The following is a 26,050-nucleotide window of genomic DNA, read 5'->3' as shown; positions in this document are numbered from 1 at the left end:
GTAGCCTTGCAAGCCTCCTGTTCTTCATTTTGCAGGGAGTGCTCCCTAGTGGGAACACTGCCTCTAGCTGCACTCTCTTCTCTCTTCTAAGAAGAAAATATCCTCTAACAAAAAGAAGTAAGTTCAAGAGATTTGCTGCACAAGGAAGTGACCATGTGTAAAAGCCACAGTTACTATACCTGAAAACTCACTAAGAAATGGACTTTAGGTATTCTTATCATTAAAAAAAAGTCAAGAGTATGTAAATAAGTTATTTAGTTCAATTTAACCATTGCATTCATAGGTGTGTGTTTCATAAATATATATATATAATTTTATTTGTTAATTACGATTAAGCTTAAATGACTTTTTAAAAGTCATAAAATAGTTTAAAATACCTCTTTTGATGCACCAGGCACTGAGGGATCACAGACAATTGAGGAACACAAAGGCAACAGCCCCTCCTTCTGGCCATTCTTCATCTAGACCAGAGCAGCACCATCCCCTCTTGGCTCTGGGCCCCTCAAAATATAACGTTGGTCAGTCTCTCAACCACCCTTTCCACATAAGAAACCCAGAGGCATGGAATTCTGGAAAATCTTATTCCTCTGCACTTGGTGCTCATGTCCAGGAAAACTGGAAGAAAATGCACAAGAAAACATTTTCACTATTAGACACTAATGAGCACCTGCCACGTGTGTTTGGTAATAAGTATGAATGCTGCTTAATAAACATAGCTACATTCCTAACACATATTAAAATTACAGTGCTGCAAGAGCAAAGGCTGTACACGTACACACACACACACACACACACACACACACGTACATTACAGGCAACAGATATTGCCACACTGCTACCCTCCCACATAGTCCTAGGGCAGAGAAAAACTAAGGCCAGGGGATCATCAATGACTCACCAACTGCAGGGGATTCCTACAATGAATGCAGCGCAAATTTACCACCCTCTTCTGTTTGGGGTTTCTTAGTCCTTCGTAGCTTATTCAGGCCTCACCTCTAACTCAGATGTTCTCAACAAACGACAGGGTTATCAGTGGCCCACTCATACAGGTTTCACAAAAATGTTACAAAGGAAATCGTGATACAAAATATGATCAGATGTGTTACCTCACTATTTCCCTGCACATACCTCAAAAGCTAAATGTAAATTCAAATCAAGCCTGCTCGTTGTTACTCTTGCTACTGTTAGCAGTGATGAGTAGAAGAACAATAGCACGTATGCACTGGGCATGCGTGCCTCCACAGTCTCATAAGCACGGAAGCAGGCGTTATGTTATACTGATGCTGCAACTCAGAAAACTAGCTCAAGGAGAGTTGGTAGCAGCACAAGAATCCCCTCTTAGATGGCCCCTTCAGTCTGAGATATAAGAAATGCCTGTAACTGATGTGCGTGTGCACATGCGAGTGCGCGTGCACGTGTGCCTACGTGTGCACGTGCATGTATGTGTCTGTCTTTCTGTCTGTGTGTGTGTATACAGCCTTTGCTCTTGTAACACTGTAATTTTATTATTGCTGGGACGTAGCTCTGTTTGTTAAGCATTATGGTATGCTTCTGCTCACTACACCCTGGACTGCTGGCTTATCTGATGGTCAGCCCAGGCTTCCAGACAACCCGAACAACGCATTGGAACACGAATGCTGCCACATTCGATCAGTGCATTGGGAGTGAGGCTCAAAGTGGGAAGCCACTAGTGTGTCTGTAGTCTCATAGCATCCATCTGCCTCAGGTACTGTGCATTCTGTTCATGGTGGGAGAGACGTGGGACTCACCAGACAGACAGGGTGCCTCACAGCCTCAGTGTGTCTCGGTTTTGACACCTTCTGGCATGTGCCACATTAGCAATCCATCCTGAGGAAAGCCTCTGAGGGAGAGCCCCATCCTCACATAAACCAACTGGTACTCTCCAAAGGAGGACTGTGAGTTTCCTGTGACCCCCACCAGCTTTCACTCGGATGTTTTTTTTTAAACAGAAACCCCTCCCCAGTTAGAAACACAATTCATGGGATTGTTTTTCACTTTTCAAATGTAAATGTATTTAACTAATACCTAAAATAAAAAATGTGTGCACAGTTATGAGGTTCCAAGCAATTCTTCAGTGCACGGTAATTTGTGTATGTGAAGGAGGATGCTGGTGCCCATGTGTGCAGAGGTCAGAGGTCAAGCTCAGGTGTCATTCTCTAGAGCCGTTTACCTTGTTTTATTCTTAAGACAAGGTCTGTCATTGATTGGCCTGGAGCTTGCCCATTATGTTAGGCTGACTGGTCAGTAAGCCCAAGGATCTGCCTGTCTCTGCCACCCCAGTGCTGGGATTACAAGCCACCAAATCCTGCTTTTGCATGTGGTTCCGGGAGAAACAAACGGTGGTCCTTATGCACTCGTGGCAGACACCTAACTGACTGCGCCATCACTCCAGCCCCACACTGCCATTTAAATCAAGATAGACTTACCCACCCCCTCCAACATCAAGCATTTCTCCATGGTAAAGACATTTGCTCTCACTCTTTGAAGTGCATGGCGCACAACTATCATGGCCACACCCGGCAGTGTACACCAGCACTCCTCACTTCTCCCTCTCTGCAGTTTCTCACCCCCACATCCCCATCCCTATAATCCCCAGACTCTTTATTGACCTAGAGGGGGAGGCACCCTCTAGAAGGGCATAGAGAAAAGTTGTTCTACAGTGAGGTAACTCTGAGTTTAAATCCAGGTCATGTCACGAAGTGCCTTGCAAAAGCAACTTATCCCTCCTTAAGCACCAGTGTGAAAAAGAAGTAATAGTACAACATTGTGGCTAATGATAACTATTGACTTTGTGTGCACTTTCCCCAGGGCTGCAAATTCCATGCAGAGTGGTTAGACATTCCATGTGGCACAATTTCTTATTCAGGGTCTTACCCCATATCCAGGGTTTTAATAAATCTGTGCCAAGTGCCTGGAGAAGGCAAAGTTAACCATTCGAATATAATCCTGTCAGGAATTCCAGTGGATTCCTTACGTTTCTCTACAAAAGCTTCAACTTGATTGTTCCATGTGGTAGCTGGGTGCTTTGCTTGGTAAGTGTGCAGGCACAGTCAGGCAGTAGGAGGAGGGTTTGAGCCTGAGGGACACAGTTCCAGAAAAGATGAAAGTTACAGGCTCAGCCTCACTCTTTGACCATTGTGTATCTTGTGTTTATCCATCCAAAGATGCTCCTAAGTTCAGAAGTAGTCATTATCACCCTTCAGACACAGAGATGCTTTGTAACAAGGATAACATTTGCTGTGTGTTTATTTTTTGTTTTATTTTTTATTTATTTATTGTCCTAGTTTCTTTTCTAAATCTGTGATAAAATAACCTAACAAAAGCAGCTTAAGGGGAAAAGGGTGTACTCTGGCTTCTGCTCCAGAGAGTTGCAGGCTATCATGGCAGGGAAAGCATGGCAGCAGGTAAGGAGGCTCACTGGTCACATTGCATCTGCACTCAGGAAGCAAAGACTAAGCAAGAAATGGGGCCAGGCTAAAGTACATCAAAGTCTATGCCCAGTGATCCAGTTTCTCCAGAGAGACTTCACCTCCTGAACATTCCACGCCCTTGCCAAACCACCAACTGGGAACCTAGCATTAAAACACATGAGCCTGTAGGGAACATTTCACAGTCAACCACGACATCTATCTATCTTTCTGTCTATCTATCTATCCATCTATCTATCTATCTATCTATCTATCTATCATATATCTATATATCTATCATCTATCTAATCTTCAATCTATCTATCAATCTATCTATCATCTATCTATATATCATATATCTATGTATCTATCATCTATCTATCTAATCTTTAATCTATCTATCCATCTATTGTGGTACTGGGGATGAAATCCAGGACCTTGCAAATGCTAGGCAAGCCCTCTGCAACTGACCTACATCCCCAGCCAGTGTTGAAACCCATGTTTATATTTCACCAGCCTTGTCTCACGGAATTCTCCCAGCAGCAGAGCATCAAGACTGAAGTCAGTTGCCCGGCCTCGCTCAAGGACTGGCAGAAGAGGAACCAGAAGACTCAATGCCGGTGTCTGCCTATCACCCTCTCTCTCTTGAACCCTGGCTGCACCTCCCTTTTATGTCCACGAAAGCCATGGATATATTGATACATGATTTCAGCACTTAGTGAAAGCGCTGACTGGGTTAGCTGAGTCATCTACAGCAGCACTGGGGATTGAGCTGACATCAGCCGTAGCACAGGGCAGCCAGGTTTCCAGCCACCCAGCTGGCCCTGCCTCATCTGTGCCTTGCCAGCATCTCATCCTCATCTTCTATTCCGCTCCCTCTCTGCGTACAACACCTTCTCCACTTGCAGTCAGTATGCACCTGTTAAATAGGACCCTTCCCTGTATCCCCTGACTAAGGCCCTTCTGTCCTTATATGGAATGAGAAACTTAGGGTCTGATTTGCCCTTTGAGAAAACCCTGTGGCTTCTCTGTAATGTCTAGAGCAGAGGCCAAGAATAGAGAGAGTGGATAGGGATTTCATGGTGATCCAAGATGGCCTTTGCCCTCTGAACTAAGCCTACCTCAAGTGTATTCATAAAATTAATAATACATAAGAGCATTTCAGTGTTCTACACAGAAATAGATTATTGTATGTTTTGTGTAATGAGTATGTTCTGTGTGATGAGTGTATCAAGCCTATGTGATAAAGTTTCCTTTCAAAATGATTTGGTTCATGATGTCAGACAATTGAAAGAAAAACTCAAGTGAATCGTAAACTAGGTCATGTGGGATGAGCCATGAAAGTCAGAGGTGAGAGGCTAGAGTCTGGGGCTTTCCATGGTGTAATCTAGGTGTGGGGTGGGGGGGGGGGCACTGGCAGCATTTCAGTAAGGAAGGGAGTAACAGAATTTATCTACGTGGTAAGCTCTATACTATTCTTAAGGACTGAATGGAATTACCTACATGCCTGACGCCTCTTAGGTTTCACTCTAGGTGTTCATAGGTAGAGTGATGTTAGCAGGCTCTGGAAACAGTGAGGGGGGAGGTGCAGAGATTGAGGGAGCGAGGGAACATGCAAGGAGGTAAAAACACGGTGTTACCTGCTCTCTAGGGAAGGGGGAGATGGAAACAGAGTGGATTAGACTTATCTCGGGGATTCCAGTCTGAAGGCCTAGAAAAGAACCCCAAGCTGTGTCAGCTGTGAAACCTGTACACAGATGCTTTCCTTCTGCTCCATAGGAAAGACCCTGTCTGTTTCCAGCAGAAGCATAGATTTAAAAGGCATCCAGTTAATTTTTGCAAGGTGAAAGTTAACACATTTGAATGTCCTTTGAGTCTGAAGCTTCTAGCCTGTTTCTTGATCAAGGTCCATGTGGAAGGTATCAGTTGATGGGGCTAATGGATTATCCATAAAATGGATCGTTACATTGGTCATAGCACCTCTGGACTTCTCTGACGTCTGCATGTATAGTTTTACTTTTCCTTCATATTTCATTATTTATATATAAAGATTAATTTCCATCACCAGAAATACATAGAGAGGGACTGGGAGTAGGGGGACATGCCATGTTTACTGGGAACTTCCTGTAATAATAGCACTGCATTTCCAAGAAAGAAAAGAACACAAGGGGAGGGTTTCACCTGAGTGAATGATGACAAGATCTGACCGTGTGAAATTTTGTGCTCTCCCTCTCTCTCCCTCTCTGCCTACACCTTCCTCCCTCTCTTCCTTTTTGGCTTGGGCATAGTCTTTCAGGAGTTTCCCTACCTGAAAGACTTCTTAGCACGTAAGCATAGCAATCAAGAAGTACCCTCGTCTAAAGTGCTTCCAAGGCAGTCCAGGAGCAGAAGTCAAGTATGATGACAGGCCATAACCCTGCCTCCGTGTGGGCGTGAGTGGTACCTGCTTCTCATTTACAGTTCTCAAGTCGGGGGGGGGGGACATTCCTGAGCTCTTAGTGTAGGAAGTGTAGTTCTCCTGGTGAGTGTGGGATAGTGCATCCCTCGGGTACTAACGCAGCTCCTGTCTTTGGTTTCCCCACAGGTACTTATGGACCATCGGTAAGAACGTTTGGAAGAGATGGAAGAAGAGGTTCTTCGTCTTGGTGCAGGTAACTCTCCAGCCCTGTTGCCAGTCTTAAGGGTGACCCGCATCACAGATTTAGCAGGATCTTTGCACATTGACATAAGGCATGTGGAGGCTCCAGATTCTGAAATGGTAGAACCACACAGAGTTCTATCTCCCATGCCTGTAAAATCTTCCCTTGTTTTAATGAATCTCTGGATTTTGCCAGTTTGACTGTCGCTGACAATGCCACAAAGAACATCTGTGGCTACACAGAGCCAAACACAGAAGTAGACTCACACGTGGATTCCAATGACATGTTGCTCACGGAGAAACAATAACTTGGCTCTCCCTGGAGTATGTCCTCAAAAAGCCTCCCCACCCCTTTTGTTGTTGGTTTGTTTGGTTTATGCTACAAATTTTTCAGTTTGCCAAGGAATTTTACGTTAAACCTTCCAATATGCAGCCTCCATGAGAGCACAGAAACCAAACTCAATCCACAAACATTAACTGCAATACTCTCTGAAACACTTGCAATCATGCTCCTTGAGTTATTTGACTTGCGTTTGGAACAATGCCTGTGCTGAATCTCACTGCATGGCAGCAGTTCTAAATGACTTTTAAAATCCCTGGCAACAATGTATTGTTGGGCCTCCACCTGTACAGACTTACCAAATTTGCCATTGAAACCTCTGTGCTGGTTCAGGGCTAGGTGGCTTCTGACTCATGCATAGGAGCGTTCCTGTTGCCTATACCACACTCATATACCTTCCCAATGTCTACATAAGCCATCAGCAACTGTTTGCTGGAAGGAAGATAAAGGAAGAGAGAGGCAATTCCTGGCAATGCCAGATGGTTCTAAGAAAGGGCAGATCATGTGGTCTAGGCAGTAGCGGACGACAGTTTCCCAGAGAGCAAAAGAGACGCAGGATCTGTCTGCATTCTGAGTACCGAGGGGTACTCACATGGTCTGCCTGCATCCTGAGGACCTAGGGATACTCACAGGGTCTGTGTGTGTCCAGAGTACCTAGGGGTACTTCACTCAATGTATGGCTTTCTCTGAAAATCTTTTAGGTAAATGAATGTTTAGAAGCAGCTGACTTTAGGCTGGGGAGAAGATTCAGTCAGGAAAGTACTTGCCTTGTAATCATTTGATTTCCAGAACTCACATAAAAATAAAAATTAACCAGGAGCACAGCTCACCTGTAAACCAGGAGCACTGTTCACCTGTAAGTCAGGAACACTGCTCACCTGTAATCTCAGTGCTGAGAAAGCATAGATGGGAATGTCTCTGGGTCTTACTGAACACTCAGTCTGGGTGAACTGGGTAGATCCAGTTTCAGTAAGAGATGTTGTCTCAAAAACAGAGAGGAGAGTAATTGCAGAGGACACCCAACATTGACTTCTGGCCTCCAAATGCACATGTGTAGACACACATGTGAATGTATTGCACATGTGCACACACATACACACACATATATACACACATGCATATGCATGCATGCACACACAAGCATGCATATACACATACAAGCATGTACACACACACAAAATGTATACACACAAGTATACACATACAAGTAGCCTATCTGTTTCTTTAGAAGAAGCTTTAGGAGAAGAAACTGAGGTGGGGATGTGGAAAGGGAAATGTGCAGAAAATGTCAGGGAAGCTGTGTCTGCATGCTGTGTACTGAACCCACCACAAGAGAGTGACTTGTCTAGGCTGTGGAACTGGAACACAGATGTTTTGGAGCCTTCACACACAGACTTCCTCTAAGAGGAGATGAGAATCACACAATGGCTTTAAAAAAAGAAAAGAAGGAAGGAAGGAAGGAAGGAAGAAAGGAAGGAAGAAAGAAAGGAAGAAAAACAACTTCCATGCTGACTTTGGAAAAGCATAAAGGTCACAGGCCTTCTGGGGCTCCATGGCATCCCTAGAGAGCAATAGAGCAGGTCACAGGCCGTCTGGGGCTCTATGGCATTCCTAAAGGGTAGTAGAGCAGGTCACAGGCCGTCTGGGGCTCTATGGCATTCCTATAGAGCAGGAGACTGCAGTTGAGGGTGTCAGAGGGCTTCCCATGAGTGTGGGGTGCTCCCTACATTTAGAAAGCCATAAGGGTAGCAGCCCCCACCCCAGTCCCAATCAAGACTCTGTTTCCATCAGATGAGACCTAGTCTCAGTGACCTCTGGAGGTGACACATCAGCTACTTCATCACAAAGGATATGGAAGCTGCCATGAAGGCACCAACTTCCTGTTCTTATTTTTGTGGAATTGACCACAGGCTGCCTAAATGCAGGGCTTCCTGTTGACAACTGAACTGAGAGTAAAAGAAACTAAATAGATAATTGTATGCAAATAGCATGGCAAAGCCCTTTCAGCCATGGTCCCTGAAATTTCTATGCATGCCCTATAAGTTTAGTTGCAGCCTATCACCCAATGATAAAGGCCTATCAGCCATTGGTATCTGCATCAAGGCATTCCTTGGGACTCACTGTCAGTCTGCAGGAGAGTGGCAAGGACCAGAAGGACCTTTACCACTACTAGTGACCACAGTGTGGACAAACCATTGGTAACCAGAAGATGCCAGTTCCAAGGAGCTCCACTCATGGGTCAGACTCCCAGATCTGAGAGTTCCCCAGATCAGAGTCTCACCTAAATATCTTGCAGATGTTTTTCTTGGAACTGGGAATATAGCTCAGTGGTCATCTCAGCATCTGGGAAAGTGTAGACAGAAGGATCAGAAGTCCAAGGGCATCCTTGCCTAAGTGGCAAGTTCAAAGCCAACCTGTGATAAATGAAAAACTGTGTCAAAAAGAATATTGTCTTTTTTTCAATGTGCAAACTATTTTTGGTTTTAAAAGTGGGGGTTGATGTTCCTTTCTTCAAAGCATTTCATCCCCATGTTAGTACTGTCAAACTGTATTTTAAATTTCCTCTAAAAATGCTAGTATTAGCATATTTCCATGACCCCTGGGCATTGCAAAGAGCTCCTGAAGCTGGCCTTTGCAGATTTCTATGGTATAGTGAGTACAGAATTTCTCCAAATTTAACATCAGGGAAAAACTGACAATTAATACCCTTAAGTGGCCTGTACATAGAGGCTAGTGGGGTGGAAGAGATTGCTTATGGTTAAGAGCACTGGCTGTTCTTCACAAGACCCAAGTTTGATTCCCAGCACCCACCTTGCAGCTCATACCCATCTGTAACTCCAGCTCCAGAGATATGACACCCTCTTCTGGCCTCTATGGCTATTATGCACACATATGCTACACAGACATACATGCACACAAAACATCTATATATAAAAAATTAATTTTAAAATATTTTAAAGATGGTGGCTAATGAGCATCCTAGTAGGAAGTATAACTCAGGTCTTCGGACTGCATCTGCCTTATACGCATCTGTCTTACATAACTAAGCACTTAGATGGATCTGGTATCCAAAGAGATTTATGCATACCAAATGTCATAAACAGTGTGATTCCTAACCCGCATCCTCTGTTTGGGCTTTCCCACAAATGATATGGCTGAAGTCTCTCACTATTCCAGCTTTCAGAAAAGATACTAACCCTGTATGAGATAAATATAGCTGTATAATGTAAAAAATGACTTGGCTAGCAGTATTTTAATAACCCACTGAGATACACTATTAAAACAGGTTAGTCTCACAAATGAATTGTAAGACATGTAAGTAGCTGAGTGGTTTAAAACTGTGAGTGAATGTGTTTCCACATGGTTATGCTGAAGGATGTGCACAGGCTTACATTCTTATTGCAAATGACAGGAAACAAGCCAGCCTAGTTTCCTAGTGGTTGCCCTTGGCTCTCACTATACACAGCTCAGTCTGCACTTTAACTGGTGATCTTCTCTCCTCTGCTCTTCAAGTGCTAGGATTAAGGCTGTATTCCACCACACTCAACTTCTTGGTTTGTTTTGTTTGTCTTGTGTTTTTATTTGAGGAATCAGCCCTAGGTCCCAGATCTGTTCTCTCCTGCTCTACCTCTGGGCTACCCCCGACTGCCACTCCAGCCCTCATAGCAGAGATTCTGATTCCATTGGTCTGATCTCAAGGAATTCCTATTTGGAATTTCCCTAACCCAATACATACACAGATGCTAATGTAGGCAACAGTTGCCCACCCCTTTATAAGCCTCTTTCCACTTTAAAATCATCAGGAAATGATCCAAAATAGCCAAAGTCTGGCCACGTGTAAAGTGAAGCTTTGATCAAAGCCTCACAAATCCAGGAGTCCATCCTCAATTCTGTCCTCAATTCTACCCAGAGGTCTGTGTTGCTGAAGATTCCATTGACATAAACTAGGGCGCTGTGAGTCCTGTGCCTGCCACTCAAGACAATCAAATCTCTACTCTACTGCATGGCCGCTCTGACATCTAGAAACACCTCCTAGACTCTGCCAATGACATGCTTACAAAAGCACTGTCTGTCTCCTTAACTTTCCATCCAAATAAATCCAAAGCTGGCGTGTAGCACAGTGGAGAGCACTAGCCTAGAATGTGTGAGAACCTGCCCAGTCCCAGAACCACTCAAAGTGGAAGAAATTCACAGTTTACGGAGAAACATGCATTCATTGAGAATAGCTTTCTGTTAGTGAGATGTGGCAGCTTTAAAATTTTTAAAGTCCCCAAATCTTTGTTAACTCCCTGGTGGCCTCAAAGCATTCTGGGAAAACTGAGGTTCATCTAAAACGTATGATAACTGGAATCATTCCCAAAGATATTCTCCCCTCCTTTGAGTCCTAAAGTAAATTGTCAAACCCTAAATATTAAAAACAAAACAAAACAAAACAAAACGCTCCCAATGATTCAATCAGGTTTGTTTAAATGGATTTGGTGGTATTTTGTTTTACCAAGTCACACTGCCTCAGTCTGCATGGCATGTCATCGGTGCTGCCAGCAGAGGGCAGCAGCAGACAGCACTGCAGGAAAGCAGCCTCTGAAATGAGAAAGGAAAAGGGTTCGGGAGTAACAGAAACCTGCCTCTTGAAATCATACCCCTTTGTTGTGGTGTGTTTTGGACCTAACGTGTACATCGACACCTCTCTGGCTAATCTCACTGAAAACTCTAACCTGTCTCCTGTCCCAGGTGAAGTAACCGGTCTAAATCACCACAGGAGTTATCCAGCAGTGTCTCCTGCCATTGTCACAGGGAGGGGGGCATCACAGAGAATTTGTTGTGGGTAGGACCAGTCACAGGTTGGACTAGGCTGGTACTGTACTTGATGAGACCCTGAAAAGTGTGGAGAAAGACATCACTGATTGGACTCATGTTCCCACCTGTCAGACTTATTTAGTGAATGCCTATTGTTATGTGGTAGGGTTTGCTTGTGGGAGGGAAAATAGATCCAAGGTACTCCTTCAAAGGACTGGCTATCTACAGGCATCATGAGCTACATGGTGCTACCAGATACGTGGGGACTACTTAGCTACGCACACTGGTGGATGGAGTGATAGCTACATGGGTCTCACATGTAGCTTGCAATTCTCCACAACAACCCATAACAAGATGATACCTAGAGAGAGGAAGGGAGGAGGAGGATAAAGAAAGGAAGGGGAAGAAAGGAGGAAAAGAAGGGAGGAGGAGGGAGAAGGAAGGGAGGGGGAAGAAGGGAGAGAGGGAAGAAGGAAGGAGGGGGAAGGAAGGAAAGGACACAACACAGATAGGAATGATAAGGTTGAAAGACATGGCAGCTTGTTGTGCCTAGGTGGGGACCCAGCTTCTATGACCTCCCCCTCATTTGCACTCAGACCTCTGTTTCACGAGAAGGGGGTCTTGGAGTATTCTGCTTAGTACAAGGAACCAGTTCATGTTCCCTTATGAAAATTCTCCTTGTAGTCTAGCCTGGTTTCCCTTAGGTGGGAGCACTTCAGAAGCCCAAACTGGGTAGTAAAATTCTCCCGAGGAACCAACAGAGGGCAGCAACAGACAAACCAACCCTGTGAGCATTCGCTTTCCTCATACGCGGAACCTTCAGGACTCGGGACAGCGCAGCACATTGTAGGGCCTGAAAGCACCGGTTTCTTAATTGCCACTAAAAAGAGACCAGTGGGTCTCACGGTGGAGGTGACTACGTTGTCCCTAGCTGGGTTCAAAGTCTGCTTAGAAAATGTCTCTTTCAATAAAGGGATGTAAGGGGTGAGGGATGTGGCAGTCCTTCACCCAGGCATCTGATACCCTCAGATGACGGTAAACGTGCCTGTGAGCTTGGCTGGGAAATGGGGGTAGGACTGCTTTGCCACAGGCTCCTTGCCAACAGGCCAGATGTAGAAAAGTGAAGCATCCTCGACAGTTCTGGATACACAATGACAACAGGGTCCTGAAGGCGGGCCTGCAGCTTGGAGCACCACCCTGCACTGCCGTGGAATGCCAATATCAGTAAAGCGAGGGCTGCCATTTAGGGCACCAGCGACAACGGCCATGCCATCGGGGGCTGGGGCTGCCTGGCTGTGACTGGCACCTAGCAGTCGAGTGCTCATTGCTTGTGACAGCATGTCACTGCCACACTTGTCTAAGATGGAGGGGAGACTGCACCAAGTAGCTGCAAGTGCCCCTTCAATAGCTTAGGTGGCCAGACACAAAATGTGAAACTTGATGCCGTGATAGGTCTGCAAAAGCAGTGGTTTCTATAAATGCATGGGTGGAGATGGGGGAGAGAGAGACAGAGAGAGAGAGGTAGAAGAAGAGAGAGACACAGAGAGAGGAATAGAGAGAGAGGTAGAAGAAGAAAAGAGAGAGAGACAGAGGGACAGAGAGAGAGGTAGAAGAAGAAGAGAGAGAGAGAGACAGAGAGAGAGGGGTAGAAGAAGAGAGACAGACAGAGAGAGGGTGAGAAAGGGAAGAGAGAGCATACCTTGTTGTGAGAACAAGTACATATTTGTCACAGTGCAGGTAAAAAAAAACAAGAACAACCTTGGGATCAAACCTTGACTCCCACCTTGTTGGAGGCAGGATCTCTTGTTGCTCCTCACTGTGTGTGGCAGGCTGGCTGGCCTGTGGGCTTCTGGGATCCCCTGTGTCTGCTTCTCCTCTCTCCTTAGGGGCACTGGATTATAGATTTACACACCTGCTCTGGCTTTTCATGAGTTCTAGAGAAGCAAACCTGGGTCCTCTGTGTGCTTTACCCACCAGGCTGTCTTTCCAGTCTTTTAAACAGCTATAAATTACCTACTGTTCTCTAACTTCTGGCCAAACAGGTTACATTGTATCTATAAGCATTGCAGCCCCAGCCTGGGCGTGATTATATTAGTTAATATTAGTTAATCCCCATAAAACTGCTGCCATTCAGCCAACTTTGTGTCACGAAAGAATGGCAATGTGCGTATGTTAAGCCACGTTGTTATAACAGCAATTTTGGGCTGTGGTAGTGCACAGAGTGACCACATAACTCAGAAGGTGAGTGAGGACAATCAGAAACTCCAGTCCAAACTGAGCTACAGAGAGAGACCTGTCTCAACATAGTGAATGAGAGGCTAGAGAGAGCCCAGAACCCACATTGAAAGGGGCATGATGGCCAGCCAGCCCTGCCTAATCGATGACTCACAGGCTCATGAGGAACAGTGTGAAAAAACAGGGTGGATGGCTCCTGGTGTATGACAGCTGAAGCTGACCTTTAACCCCAGAACACAGGTTCACACATATGTAAACGTCTCCCCCACACACGCACATACACCTGCATCCACATGAGCATGTACAAGCTCCAGGCAAAAATAAAAACCAAGCAACAGCAATGATAATAGTTGGCAGTTCCCAAGTGCCTACTAAGTGTAAGGAACAGACTCAAGTACATTCCACACTTGAACACGTTTTACCCTCCTGGGCCACTGTTGGATGCTACATCCAATGTGAATGAGACAGCAGAGGGCCAGGATTCGGTTACATGCGGACAGTGTTCTAGGGGTGAGCTGTGCTGGTCTCATGGTCTGCTTCTCCCTCCTGCAGGTCAGCCAGTACACCTTTGCCATGTGCAGCTATCGAGAGAAGAAAGCAGAGCCCCAGGAACTCCTACAGCTGGATGGCTACACCGTGGATTACACTGATCCCCAGCCAGGTACCCACCCATTCCTAGGCCGTGGCACCACAAAATGCTCATCTCTCTCAAGTCAATGACAAGCTTATGTTGGCCACATACTTGGTCCATGATAGACCATACGCTGTTACATCCGAGTTTCTAGTTGGAAGCCAAAAACGAAACACACATTTTGGCTTTTATATACCTGGGAGCACATCAGTGATGTATTCTACTGTATGATGCTGATAATATCCATGAAAAAGAATATAAACTTGTATGCCATAGACTGCATTTGTGTGAGATTGTGGTGTGTGTGTGTGCGTGCACATGTGTCCATGTACATATGAATATACATCTGTGTGCATGTGGAGACCACAGTTGTGAGGCAGGTGTATTGTTCAGTTGCTCTCCTTATTGCGTGAGATGGGGGTCTCTCACTGAAGCAGAAGCTCGGTGATTGGCTAGGCTGGAGGGCTGGCCATCCAGTGTCAAAGTCTCCACCCCTCCAGCACGAGGCTCCCAAGTACAGCCCAACTGTTGTCACAGGGTGCTGGAAACCAGGCCCTCCCTCTTGCATGGCAAGCGCTACGCCAGCAGAGTCAACTCCTCAGCCCTTGACTGAACCGTCTCTCCAGCACCTTGGTGTGTCATTGGGTTTTGGTGTAAGAGAAGCCGCTCCCTGTACATGGTGTTTCCTGGACAGAGCTGTGGGCACACAAGGTTAGTTGCTGGAACTTGAGGAAGAAACTTGCCCTGCCTGCCTATATTCCTTGGAAGTTACCTCTCTGATAAAAGCGTCAAAGCGCCTGGGCTTATGTAGTGAAGAGAGCCTTGGAAGTAGTGGTATTTCTTGTAAGTTCTGTATCGCATACATTCTACATCCTGCCCCCTCACACCTCTCCCCGTACCCATTTTATTTTTTCCCAGAAAACTGAATAGAAATCAGTCTCTAAGAACCTTCAGAACAAGTGGGGGGGGGGTGCGAAACCATTTCAGCATATTAATGAACAGCGAGCACCGACAGCCCTCTCCGGAGAGGTTCGTTTTTATGCCAAATCTACACAAGGCTTTTCCAACCACACTGCATCATTTGGCCCAAAACCTTTTTTTCAACTCCCATATTGCTCCTCCACGTGCAACAAAATACACAGAAGAAAAAAAGGAAAAAGAAAAAAAAAGGAGTTTGAGAGAAGATGGGGTATTCTGGAGTGTTAAACCAAAAAACCTGGTCCGGGGGGAGTCAAACAGTCAAACCCTTTCCCATTTCTGTTTGTAACTACATCCCTCCGTGGTAGCCACTGTAGAGTGCTGACTCCATAAGGTCTGAATTCACGTTTTCCCCAGAAACTTTCATAATGAACAGAACCTGGAGTTTGAAATAAACAGTTCCATGCAACATCACAGAATGACTGATAGGGCTCTGCATTTAAAAGCCAGACTTTGGGGCATTGCATGATGGTTTGTATTTCTCTCGTTTCTTTTTTTTTCTTTTTCGCTTGGGTTTCTATTTAAAAAGTAAATTCAGGTGTGCCTGAGATGAATGTCTTAGAGGCGGAGGCCATCTCATCCCAGGACTCCTGCCACAAGGCCACACCCTCTCTTCTGCGTCGCCATGCTAGGCACTCATCACAGGCCACAGTCAGATGGATCAGAAGCATCAGCCTGCTCTTTCAAATGAAGAGATTAGAGAGCTCATAGTCTCTCTGAGAGTGGAGCCAGGACCTGGGACTAACCTGGGTCACCTTCTTGTACTTGTCTTATGAATACTCAGAGCAAAGCTACCATGGAATTTACAGATTAAGTCAGGGCTTCTTTGTGGGGGCAGGGGCTCTATTCTACACACAGGAATAACACTTGAATATTCTCTTGTTTCTGAATTTGATTTATTTTCAGTTTATGCATATGGGTGTTTTGCCTGCAAGTATGTAAGCACATCCCATGTAAGCAGTACCCACAAAGGCCAGAAGAGGGCGTCAGATCCTCTGGATCTGCTGCGTAGGTGCTGAGACCTGAACCTAGGTCCTCTACAAAAGCACAAGGGCTTTTAGCCACTGAACCAGTGCTCCATCCCTGCATGTATATTCTTAAAGCTTCTTTTATTATTTCTACATTGATCCCATGAGATGTAATTTCTTCTGAAAGATATAAATAGAAAGTCCATTGATTGTGTCCTGGAGGATAACGAGCAGTTGCTTCTCTCTGCCTTTCCCTGTGTATAAGTCCTATTTACTTCCCAAGTAATATTGGGTTGAATATGGAAATTTAATGTTTCTATTGTTCTTAGAAGAGTCTAACTCGGAATCTTTTGCTATTCTGGGGTTGGTCATCAGAGTCTTACACATGCTAGGCAAACACTCAGTCACTGAATTAATGCCCCAGTTCCTTAACTTTACATTGGAGAATGCTTGTTTAAAATCCCTGGTCCTTACTGAGGAGCCAGAAAAAGGTAGAGCATATTCCTCACATATCCCTGATCGTTGGAGGGGATTCCTGTATACTAGGCACTTGGCCAACTTTATCTAAGGAGATATAAGCAAATTAACAATGCAGCCAGTATGTTCAGAGATAGGTGGATGCTCTTGGAAGGTGAGAATATTAGTCCAAAAAGACAATAGTGTCTGTCTTCCTCCTCCTCTTGACTTTGTGCAGGCTATTAAGAAGTTTTTGGGCATCATTACAGCCTATTCTTCTTATTTACCATAAGTAAAGGCGTAACTTGAGCTCCTTGCATGAGATGCACAGTCACCCCACTGAACATTTGTATTCAGTAAACTGCCTGTTTAGGGGCTTTAGTATGCTGACCCAGTGCGCTGATGGACTGATAGCCTTAGCATGCTAACCCAGAGGACTGATGGACAGCCTTAGCATGCTGACCCAGAAGACAGATGGGCAGCCATGAGATTTGTTTGTGAACTGTTGCTTTTAAGCTGAGAATGAAAATTTGCCACTTTAATTTTCTCTGGTTGTTTAGAGAGTAGGCAAGAGTTTCTCAATTAAGCAATTAAGTCTCCAAATAAAATAATAGGCATTCAGAATATTTCCATGGTTACATTCATCTGCTCTGAAGCCAAACAAGCAGAAGTGGGTTAGAAGTCCACTTCTGCACTTACAGGCCAGCTTTGCATCCAGTGGGTACTTGCACTCATCTTTGGGATTCATTTTCCTCATCTGTAAAAGGGGAACAGCAATATTTAGACTACATAGGGCTATCGAGTGGGCTAAATAAAGATTGGGAAACAATGCCTTTTTCTCTGCCCTAAGTGACTGCAATGTGTGGGTTCCCTACTTCCTAAATATATCCTCCAATGTCTTTCTGACAATTGCTTCAGAAATTTTATCCTCCCTCTTGTCCATCAATAGGTCCCAGAGGAGGAAAGGCTTGAGGTGGTGGGAAGAGCTCTCAAGCAAGGCCAACTGTGATGTCTACTGATTATAGAAAGGTGGCATACTTCCAAAGTTCCCATGAGAGTGGGCACATGTGATTTGTTGACCCGTCCTTCGTCTTGAACCCTTGATGCTCATTTCTCAGACAGAGGCATCACTCAAAGCTCTTCCTTCTTTTCAAACATGTCCTTCCTATTGTATCATTCATGAGGTTCACTAGGTTCCCAGCTTGTTGAGTATGCACCATCCTTCCAAATCATACATTTTGTACCATTTATAAGAAACTGAATGAACATCTCCTCTGAATAAAAGCTGCCAGAAAGCCTTTCTTAAAGCTGTTTTGATGCTCTAGTACTAGATCCTCTTTGTGAAGAAGTAGCTGGGGCTGGAGAGATGGCTTAAGGCTAAAGTGCTTGCTGCTCTTACAGGTTCCAGGACCCACATAAGGTAACTCACAACCAAATCAAAATCCAGCTCCAAGGAATTTAATGGTCTCTTCTGGTCTCCACGGGAAGCTGCACACGTATACATGTGCCCATACACAGAGACATATATGTGCAAATAAATAATGTAAAAAATAAAACCAAGTAGCTATTTATTGCCTCTATCCACTGGCCATTATAAGCAAAAAATTCCCACAATGTACAAACACTTGTAAAGAGATGCCTGGATGAATGGAGAAGTCTTTGGGCCATCAGCAATAACACCTCACACTGCTGTAGACAGACTTCTAACTGGTCTTCACTGGCAACTCAGATATGCTAACCTGTCGTTCATGAGTCTCTTGTCTCTCTGCTAATGGGAATATATGGTGCATATCTGACAAAGGTATGAACTTTATACCTGGCTAGAGACACAACTCACTGAAAACATGGGCTTCTGACATATGTTGATGGACTTGACATAACTTTGGCCTAAGCTCACAGAGATGCTTCTACCTACATTGCCCTAAATACTGACCTTGAGAACTTCCTGCTGAAAAACTGAGACCTTTTATTCAATAAATATTTGTTATCCACCTACTTTGTGTCATACATTATGCTAAATACCAAAGAAATGGGAGAGGTTAAGTCAGATAAAACTTTTGTCCTTGTGATGCAAGGTAATTTATGGAGATTACTAGGAGTTAGTTAAGAGCAATGGATAGCTGGAGACATGACTTAGCAATTAAGAGCACTTCATGTTCTTCCAGAGGACCAGAATTTTGTTCCTAGAATTCACATTGGGAGTCACACTACCTGTAACTCCAGCTCCAGGGGATCTGATATCTTTTTCTGGTCTTCATGTGTATGCGAGGGCGCGCACACGCACACGCACACACACAGTCACTTGTGAATAAATCTTATTTTAAAGAATAATAGAGAAAAATTAGTCAAGATAATGGAGATAGGTTATCAGAGGTAGAGGTCAAAGAAGACCTCATAGGAATATAACTTTCAAGCAGAGGTGTGTGGAGGAGGGGTAATGGGGGAAGTCCTTCTGTGTATATGTTTGTCTTATTGGTTGATAAATAAAAGCACTGTTGGCCAATAGGGAAGCATGATAGGTGGGACTAGGAGTTGAGGAGGATTCTGGGAAATGTAGTCAAAAGTGGGAGTCACCATGTGATCCTGGAAAGAGAGGATGTGTCAGGATGGCGTCCTCGGAAAGATCAGTCCTTATAGAAATATATATATTAGTAGTCATGGGTTAATACTTAAGACAGAACTAGCCAATGAGAAGTCCTGGACATTGGCCGACAGTACTGTAACTAACAGAGTCTCTGTGTGTTATTTGGGGTTGATGCGGTTCTGGGACCAGGCTGGCAGGAAGACTCCTGTAACAGAGGGGTGTGAATTATACTGACATAAAGTACATATATGAAAGGAAGAAAAGAGAGACGATGGATGGCAGAGGATCAATTGATGTAGATGACAAACCTTGACAGAACCTGGGGGTTTGGTGAGTTCAGCAGAGAAATAGCAGACCTGGGTTCTATACTGAGAGTTGACACTAGAGCAATGACACTGGAAATAGCCACTTGGGGTAGGAGACTCTTCAAGGTAATTACAGCCAGATCCAGGAGTCAGCACTAGTGGCAACAGAAGGGTCCATGTTCTAGTAACCCAAGGCTAGTAGCATCAGCACCTCAATATCCATGGAAGGAATTTTAATGACACGATCAAAACTAGTCCAAAGGTTGTGGACTGAACTTTTGAGCTGGGTGGTCCCAGCTCTCCAAAGGTGGAAAGAGGGATAGGACAAAAACCAGGAGTTCAGCATTGGGTTTGACATACCTGAGACAGCCATCCATGTGCATGCAAGTCCAGAGAGCCACCACTAATCTAGGCCTGGAGCTGCAGGAGGAGCTCCAGAGTACAGGAAAATGTAAGGACCCTCAGCACATTCCTAGCATCTCATGGTCAGATGACACCATCAGGAGTGTAAATAAAGGGGTGAAAAAACAGGACATCAGGACATGTCCACAGTTAAAAGTTCAGAAGGAGAAAGAGGAGAGCAAACAATAAACAAAACAGAGTAGCTCAACATGTGCCTACATGCTGGAAGCATGAAGGACCCTCAGGTTTCTTGAAAGCCAATTAAAGAATACTTTTCAACAAAAAGAGAGTATCGACTGCTGGTCATGTAATACAGTGAGTAGAAATACGATTTCACATTGAGTATCATTGGTGGCCTTGACAACAGGGTTTTAGGCAAGCTGCGGCCTGATGAGAGGGGCGTTAAGGCCTAATGGAGAGAACCCCGTTCTGTTCAGAGGAGACCCTCAGTTCCATGGCATCTGCCTCATCGGAGCTTGTTAGAAGCTCAGTTTTCAGGCTCCACGGCAGACCCACAGAATCAGAAGTTGCAATGAGTCAAATGCCAAGATGTACCATGTGTGCACTTAGGATTGAAAGGCCTCCGTGGAGATCTTCCTTTCACTCTGAGGAGAAGAGTAACAGAGAAGCAGCTCCGGGAAGGAAGGACAAGGGAAGCGTTATTGTAGTGGTGCTAGTGACGATGGTAGTGGTGGTGGTGATAATGACGATTTGTTTTTCAATATGAAAGAAAACTCAAGTGCTTATAGGCAGATGTTGAGCCAGTCTGCTTGACGTATTGTCACCAGCAAGACAAAGGAAGACATGAGCCAGCCTTAAAGTGTTCCTTTACCACCCTGGTCCCACGCAGTGGCCAAGAAGTTTACAGGTGCACGGCCCAGGAGTCAGATAAATTGCTCCTCCCCATTCTGGCCCAAGGAGAAGCTGTAGAAAATGCATTCTAAGGACTGCACCCTGAGGGAATCTTTTCAGCTCAGCTTAGATGATGCTCTTCATTTCCGTGCAGGTTTGGAGGGTGGCCGAGCCTTCTTCAATGCAGTCAAAGAAGGAGACACGGTGATATTTGCAAGTGATGATGAGCAGGATCGGATCTTGTGGGTCCAAGCCATGTACCGGGCCACTGGGCAGTCGCATAAACCGGTGCCCCCCACCCAGGTGCAGAAGCTCAACGCCAAGGGTGGAAATGTGCCTCAGTTGGACGCCCCCATCTCGCAATTTTGTAAGTAAATATGCCATTTCTTAAAAAAAATAGTCTGTAAAGTAAATCATCCAAAATTGAATGAGAAAAACTAGTTGATTTTATATATATAGGATTCCAAAATCATGTTTTCTAGGGGCTTGTAGCTAATGCAGGTCAAAACTTAGGGCAAATGTTAGATGAAAGTAATTTTAAAGTGCAATACTTGATATTCTCTACTGAGGACTAAACAAAGGAATGTATATTTTATGTCTATGCGTATCTTTTGGTTTTGCCGAGAGTTTGGAATTCACAGCCAAATGCGTATTTGTTTGAGTCCTTCAAATATGGTAGAATCCATATATCGTTGCTTCGTCTCCTCCTATTAAAAGGAATTTAAAAATAGGGATGATTGGAAATAAACTTAAATCTGCAATTTAGAACCATTTAAAAATAAATGATGACATTATCACATGCAGTGGAAAAAAAAAGAACACGATACCTAAAATCACATTCTGAGCAGAAATTTCAGAGACCCAAAAACAGCCCCCAGTTCATCTGCAGTCTCTCCCCTTGCCTGTGTCTCTTTACTTGTCTTACCTCCGTTTGCCCCATAGTATGGGCACTTCTCTCCCAATACTTCTAAACCCTGCTTAAGGTGAAAGCCAAAGCCAGTGGCTTCTTAAAGATGTTTATTTTCAAAAGAGAAATAAATTAAGAGATCAGCAGATCCATTGTTTATTTTGCACAGAGATCTTCAACTTTACCCAGGGATAACTCAGGTGGGAGTTCCTCCTAGCAACCGTCATGGTGGTTTCTTATTTTCGTATGAGACTCTTTCTTTCATCATAGGTCACTAAGCACTTGTCTAGCAAGGAGACATACTAACGAGGAAGTCACATGAGGCCCTTGCTCTTACAGCATCTGCATCCTGGGGGTGTCCAGATTACCCACAAGTCAGCCCCCCAAAAGGGACCATCTTATATGTTGACAAAAACCATGGCAAATGCCACACAGTGATCACTAACCAGCTCAGAAAGGCATTAGGCAAACAGACAGTCAAGGAATACTTCTCAGACCTTAAGTCTAAATGCTAGGAAAGTGGCTTCCAGATCTAGGAGGCATGGATATGACAGCAGAGGGGAAGGCAAGTGCAGTGAGCCCAAAGCAGAGGCTGCATTCCCCTGGGATGCTGGTACAGTGTTCCTCTGCTGCTCCTGAGCCAAACTCGAGCTGCCACAATTCTACAGCTACAGAAGCTATACAGGAAACTTGGCTTTTTAGTGAGTCTCGCTGCTAAGGATATCTCTAACTGACAAGAGTAAGAGCCTTTGGGGAAGGCAAACTGTCCATTGGGGGCTCCCAGTTCTGTATCGATGGTTTCTTAAAAGAGGAGGCTTTCTTAGTGGAACCTGACAAATAACCACATGCAGTAACTTCCCACACAGAAAACCATGAAAGAATAAAGAGGACATGAGTTTGGAATCAGAGCAGAGGGGACTTCCCTGCAGGAACCATCCCTGAGCTGCCCCCCTAAGATCTTGACTGACAGAAGGCATACCCATTATCTATTTAATTTCTAAATAAAGGGCATCTGTGACAGGTCCTCCCCTCTCGCTGCCTAACAGCCTCTTGTCACCATATCTGGAACTAACATTTACCCACCATACCCTCCTGAATTTTCTTTGTATGAGAAAAATTCTAATAATAATCACCATTACAATCAACTTCATGAAAGACCTATTTCAAGTGATATTTGGAAAATTCTCTTCTTTCCAAATGATCTCCAATTCTCCTGAGGTCATTTCACTTTGCACCCTCTGTCTGTATTCTGCCATCCACCTACAGTAAGAAATGGCTGCATGGCTTGTGACTAGCCCTACATGTCATCACTAGTATAGGGAAGAGAAAGGACATCCAGGGGTAAAATGGAACAGAGAGGTAGTGGGAGTGTCGCTTGGTGATAAAACATATACCTGGAGCATGCAAGGTTCTGTCCTAAGACCTGAGCATCACGCCCACAAAAGAATTTAAAAGACCCACAGAAGCTACTAAAGGGGGATGACCCTTCTTGGAAATATATGAAGACCCACAGTCAAGTTTCCCATGGAGACAGGATTCATTTCATTCCAAAACTGAAATGCAGGTCCTTGTAAAACCAATAGATAGGATTCAATGGAATGCACAGTGACTCAATACTTGAATTTGAAATATCTTTGGTGGGTCAACCAGGAAATCCTGAAAGGCACCACTGGGGGATAAGAACATCATCCTTGTAGAGTCTATAGTATAGATTACATAAGGTAGTCAAGACAAATGAGATAGTATATGCCTGTACAATTGATCAGAACCTAGAATAATTCGCCTTCTTGTGACCTCTTAAACCCTGGCTAGGAGTGAAGGACCTTCAGAGAGTATGAGGTGCTTTCACAGCTACCTGGTTCTTGAAGAACAAGACCACCATACCCAGTCATTCTAGTTGTTCACTACAGGAGGCTCCTTTCTCACAGTTAAAAAACGTGGATGGCACTCATATAATTGTGCAGTGCCCAGTATTCCCAGCTGTACAGTGGTGCTGATTTCCATGACCCTACTGTTGCAGAGCCTCTATACTGCCTCAGAGTCTGTCTGTTGCAACCACAGCACCAGCAGGATGCTTCTACTCCTTAAACTTAGAAACCCACAGAGTAAGCCAGTGAAGATGTAACCAGTTCTCCTTTGACCCTTGAGCATTTGCGATTAAGGATAAAGAAATCAACACGGAAGATCAGAAAGGGGAACTGGGCTTTGCATTCCATGGTGTCACAAGGCAATTATGAGTGGCAAGCACACACACAGAAAAGCGTGGCTTTGAGCAGGGTTCGTAGGACTCAGTGGAACTTGCTACAGAATGGTCACAGCTGCCTGTATTGTCTCAAACCGTCACTGTGAAACAGGTCAAGCTTTGTGTGGGGGAAATCCACCCTCATTTTCTTGAGGCTTCCCTACTTGTAGCATCCAATCCTGTGTCCCAGAGACTCCTCAGTACCCGACAAACTAAGCTATGTTGGTCACTGGGAACTACAAAGGAGGGGGAAAAGAAATAGCAGTTCTAGCATAGTTGTAAATAGCAAACCTTGGTCATTCACTAGTATTAAGTTGATTTGTTTTATTTACATGTCATCTCACAAATGAACACAAGCACAGATTCTCTAGCTAGGGGGAAAAAAGGAAGAAGGAAAAGATTTTTAAGAAGAGAGAGGAAGTAAAAGAAAATCAAGTATTGCATTTTAAAAAGGTTTCCTGAAGTCACAAAAGGTCAGGGTCATTGCTGCCTATCTGACTGCACATGCCTAATTAAATCGTGGTTCTGAGTATCTGTGAAAGTCCTGCCCATTCTTGCTGGTGGCTGAGCTTAATGACTTTTCAGTGACTTCACTTAGTACATGCTGTGTCAGTATTTACACAGCCAACAGAAGTCACATAGAAAAGGGAAGTCACATAGAAATATTTTCGGGACAGAGAAAAAATAAGAAACACTCCAATCTTGTCCTATCGCTGTCTGTTCCGAGGAATCTTGGGAATGGGACATCTTATAATTTGGGAGACTTTTGAGAATCTGTGTTTTGGGGTATTTCCAAATTCAGTTTAACTGACTTCATGAGGGCAGTTGGCTTTTTTTTCAATTTCAAAAGTTCAAATATGAAATGAAAAGACACATCTAAGAAAGAGTGGAGTGGAATATTTAAAAGGAATTGAAAAATATGGGGACAATAGATCCTGCTATTCATTTGTTCGTTTGTGAATCTGCAAAGATCTGGGGAGGTCTCCAACAGCCTCTCAGACCTTTTGTTTTTCTGTGGTTTTTATTTTGTATGTGTGTTGTTGATTTAATTCTTTCCATTTTAGTTAAGTTTTGTTTTTTTGGTTTTTGTTTTTTGTTTTTTTATGAGTTGTTACCTAGTTCCACATTTTTTTTAAACAAATACTTGTAATTCTCAAGTTTCTAAGACCAATGTTTCACACTTTGGATATGCCCAAATCTGAAGTTGAGTATTGCCACAGTTCACTGTGCCAGATGGCTACTCATAAAGACACCTTATCCCTGTCAGTTGGTATTACAGAAATGATACAAAGAAATAATACAGTTCTCATTTGGTGTGGGGTGGGGAAGGAAGGTATGTTAAGCTTTGACATTTGATCAATGATTGATAAATACAGTGCTTGAATTTAGTTGTTTTAATGTCTATTTCTAAACTAAAAACTGTTAACTACATCATGCACCCCAGTGTTGGATTTTGCTGAGAACTGCTCTATTTTTATCACCACAGAGATAATCTTCAACAGTTAGGGGGATTTTGGTTACTGTTGATTTGGGGGAGGTTGATTTTTGTTGTTGTTGTTTTGTTTTATTTTAAGTTTTCTTGTTCAATCTTTGCTCAAACCCAAGAACTATAGCTTCTAGGCTAGAACTCCTGTCTGCTTTCCTGAGCCTTGTTGCTAGTCTTTATGTTATTCTGGTTTGTTCCTTCTTACCCTGCTAACTTCTAGCTGGACTGAAGGGTAAGTGCTCCCCCATAGCTAGCACAGCTCAGATAATCTGACTCGATTATCTGACACCTGCAATGTGCTTCCTCTCTCCTCTTTAATCTCCCTCATGTCTAGACTTTGTAGTACAACTCTCATGTTATTTTCCTGACCTTAGGTTTGAAATGTAAGCTTCCATACTGAAGCTAGGATGCATGTCATGTGTGCATAATTGCCTCCTCTCCTTGGCTTTCATATTGGCATCAAATGAACTTTTGCGTAAAGCCAACCAGGAACTTCTGATGTTTTTCATTCCGAGAATATTAAAGAATATCACAATGAAATGGCCAACAATGCCATTGTTTCATGGAATCCACAGTTACCAGACTGCTCAATGCCTGAAATCAGATCATTTTGCACCTTGACAGAATGGTGTGTTGTTGTCGTTGTTGTTGGTTCTCCTTCCTTATTCCAAAGATTAGAATGGTCAGCTATGAATGGTGTGGTCACCATGGATACCATAGCAGATAGAAAGATGAGTTAGGAAATCCAATGTTCTTAACTGAGCAAGACTTGACATTGCAAGCTACAATTAATAAAGTAAA

General features: G+C 44.1%; 1 protein-coding gene across 31 annotated transcripts in view; it reads left to right on the top strand.

The window, feature by feature from the left end:
• The window catches only part of Cadps (calcium dependent secretion activator), a 452,678-nt gene that overhangs the window by 285,614 nt on the left and 141,014 nt on the right, over positions 1–26,050 (top strand). For 20 of the 31 annotated variants that reach the window (XM_040747596.1, XM_040747603.1, XM_040747598.1 and 17 more), the window contains exons 9-12: positions 6,013–6,079; positions 13,991–14,099; positions 20,769–20,981; positions 25,470–25,481. In XM_040747596.1, coding sequence (XP_040603530.1) covers positions 6,013–6,079; positions 13,991–14,099; positions 20,769–20,981; positions 25,470–25,481 — 401 coding nt within the window. The remainder of the gene's footprint in view (positions 1–6,012; positions 6,080–13,990; positions 14,100–20,768; positions 20,982–25,469; positions 25,482–26,050) is intronic. The other 11 variants (XM_040747608.1, XM_040747602.1, XM_040747599.1 and 8 more) reach the window with 1 other exon arrangement.

The sequence above is a fragment of the Mesocricetus auratus genome, unplaced genomic scaffold (genome assembly GCF_017639785.1).
Source record: "Mesocricetus auratus isolate SY011 unplaced genomic scaffold, BCM_Maur_2.0 Super-Scaffold_100006, whole genome shotgun sequence".
NCBI classification, from domain to species: Eukaryota; Metazoa; Chordata; class Mammalia; order Rodentia; family Cricetidae; genus Mesocricetus; species Mesocricetus auratus.
The sequence above is the reverse complement of the archived record's forward strand: the minus strand, read 5'-3'. Positions and strand labels throughout refer to the sequence as shown.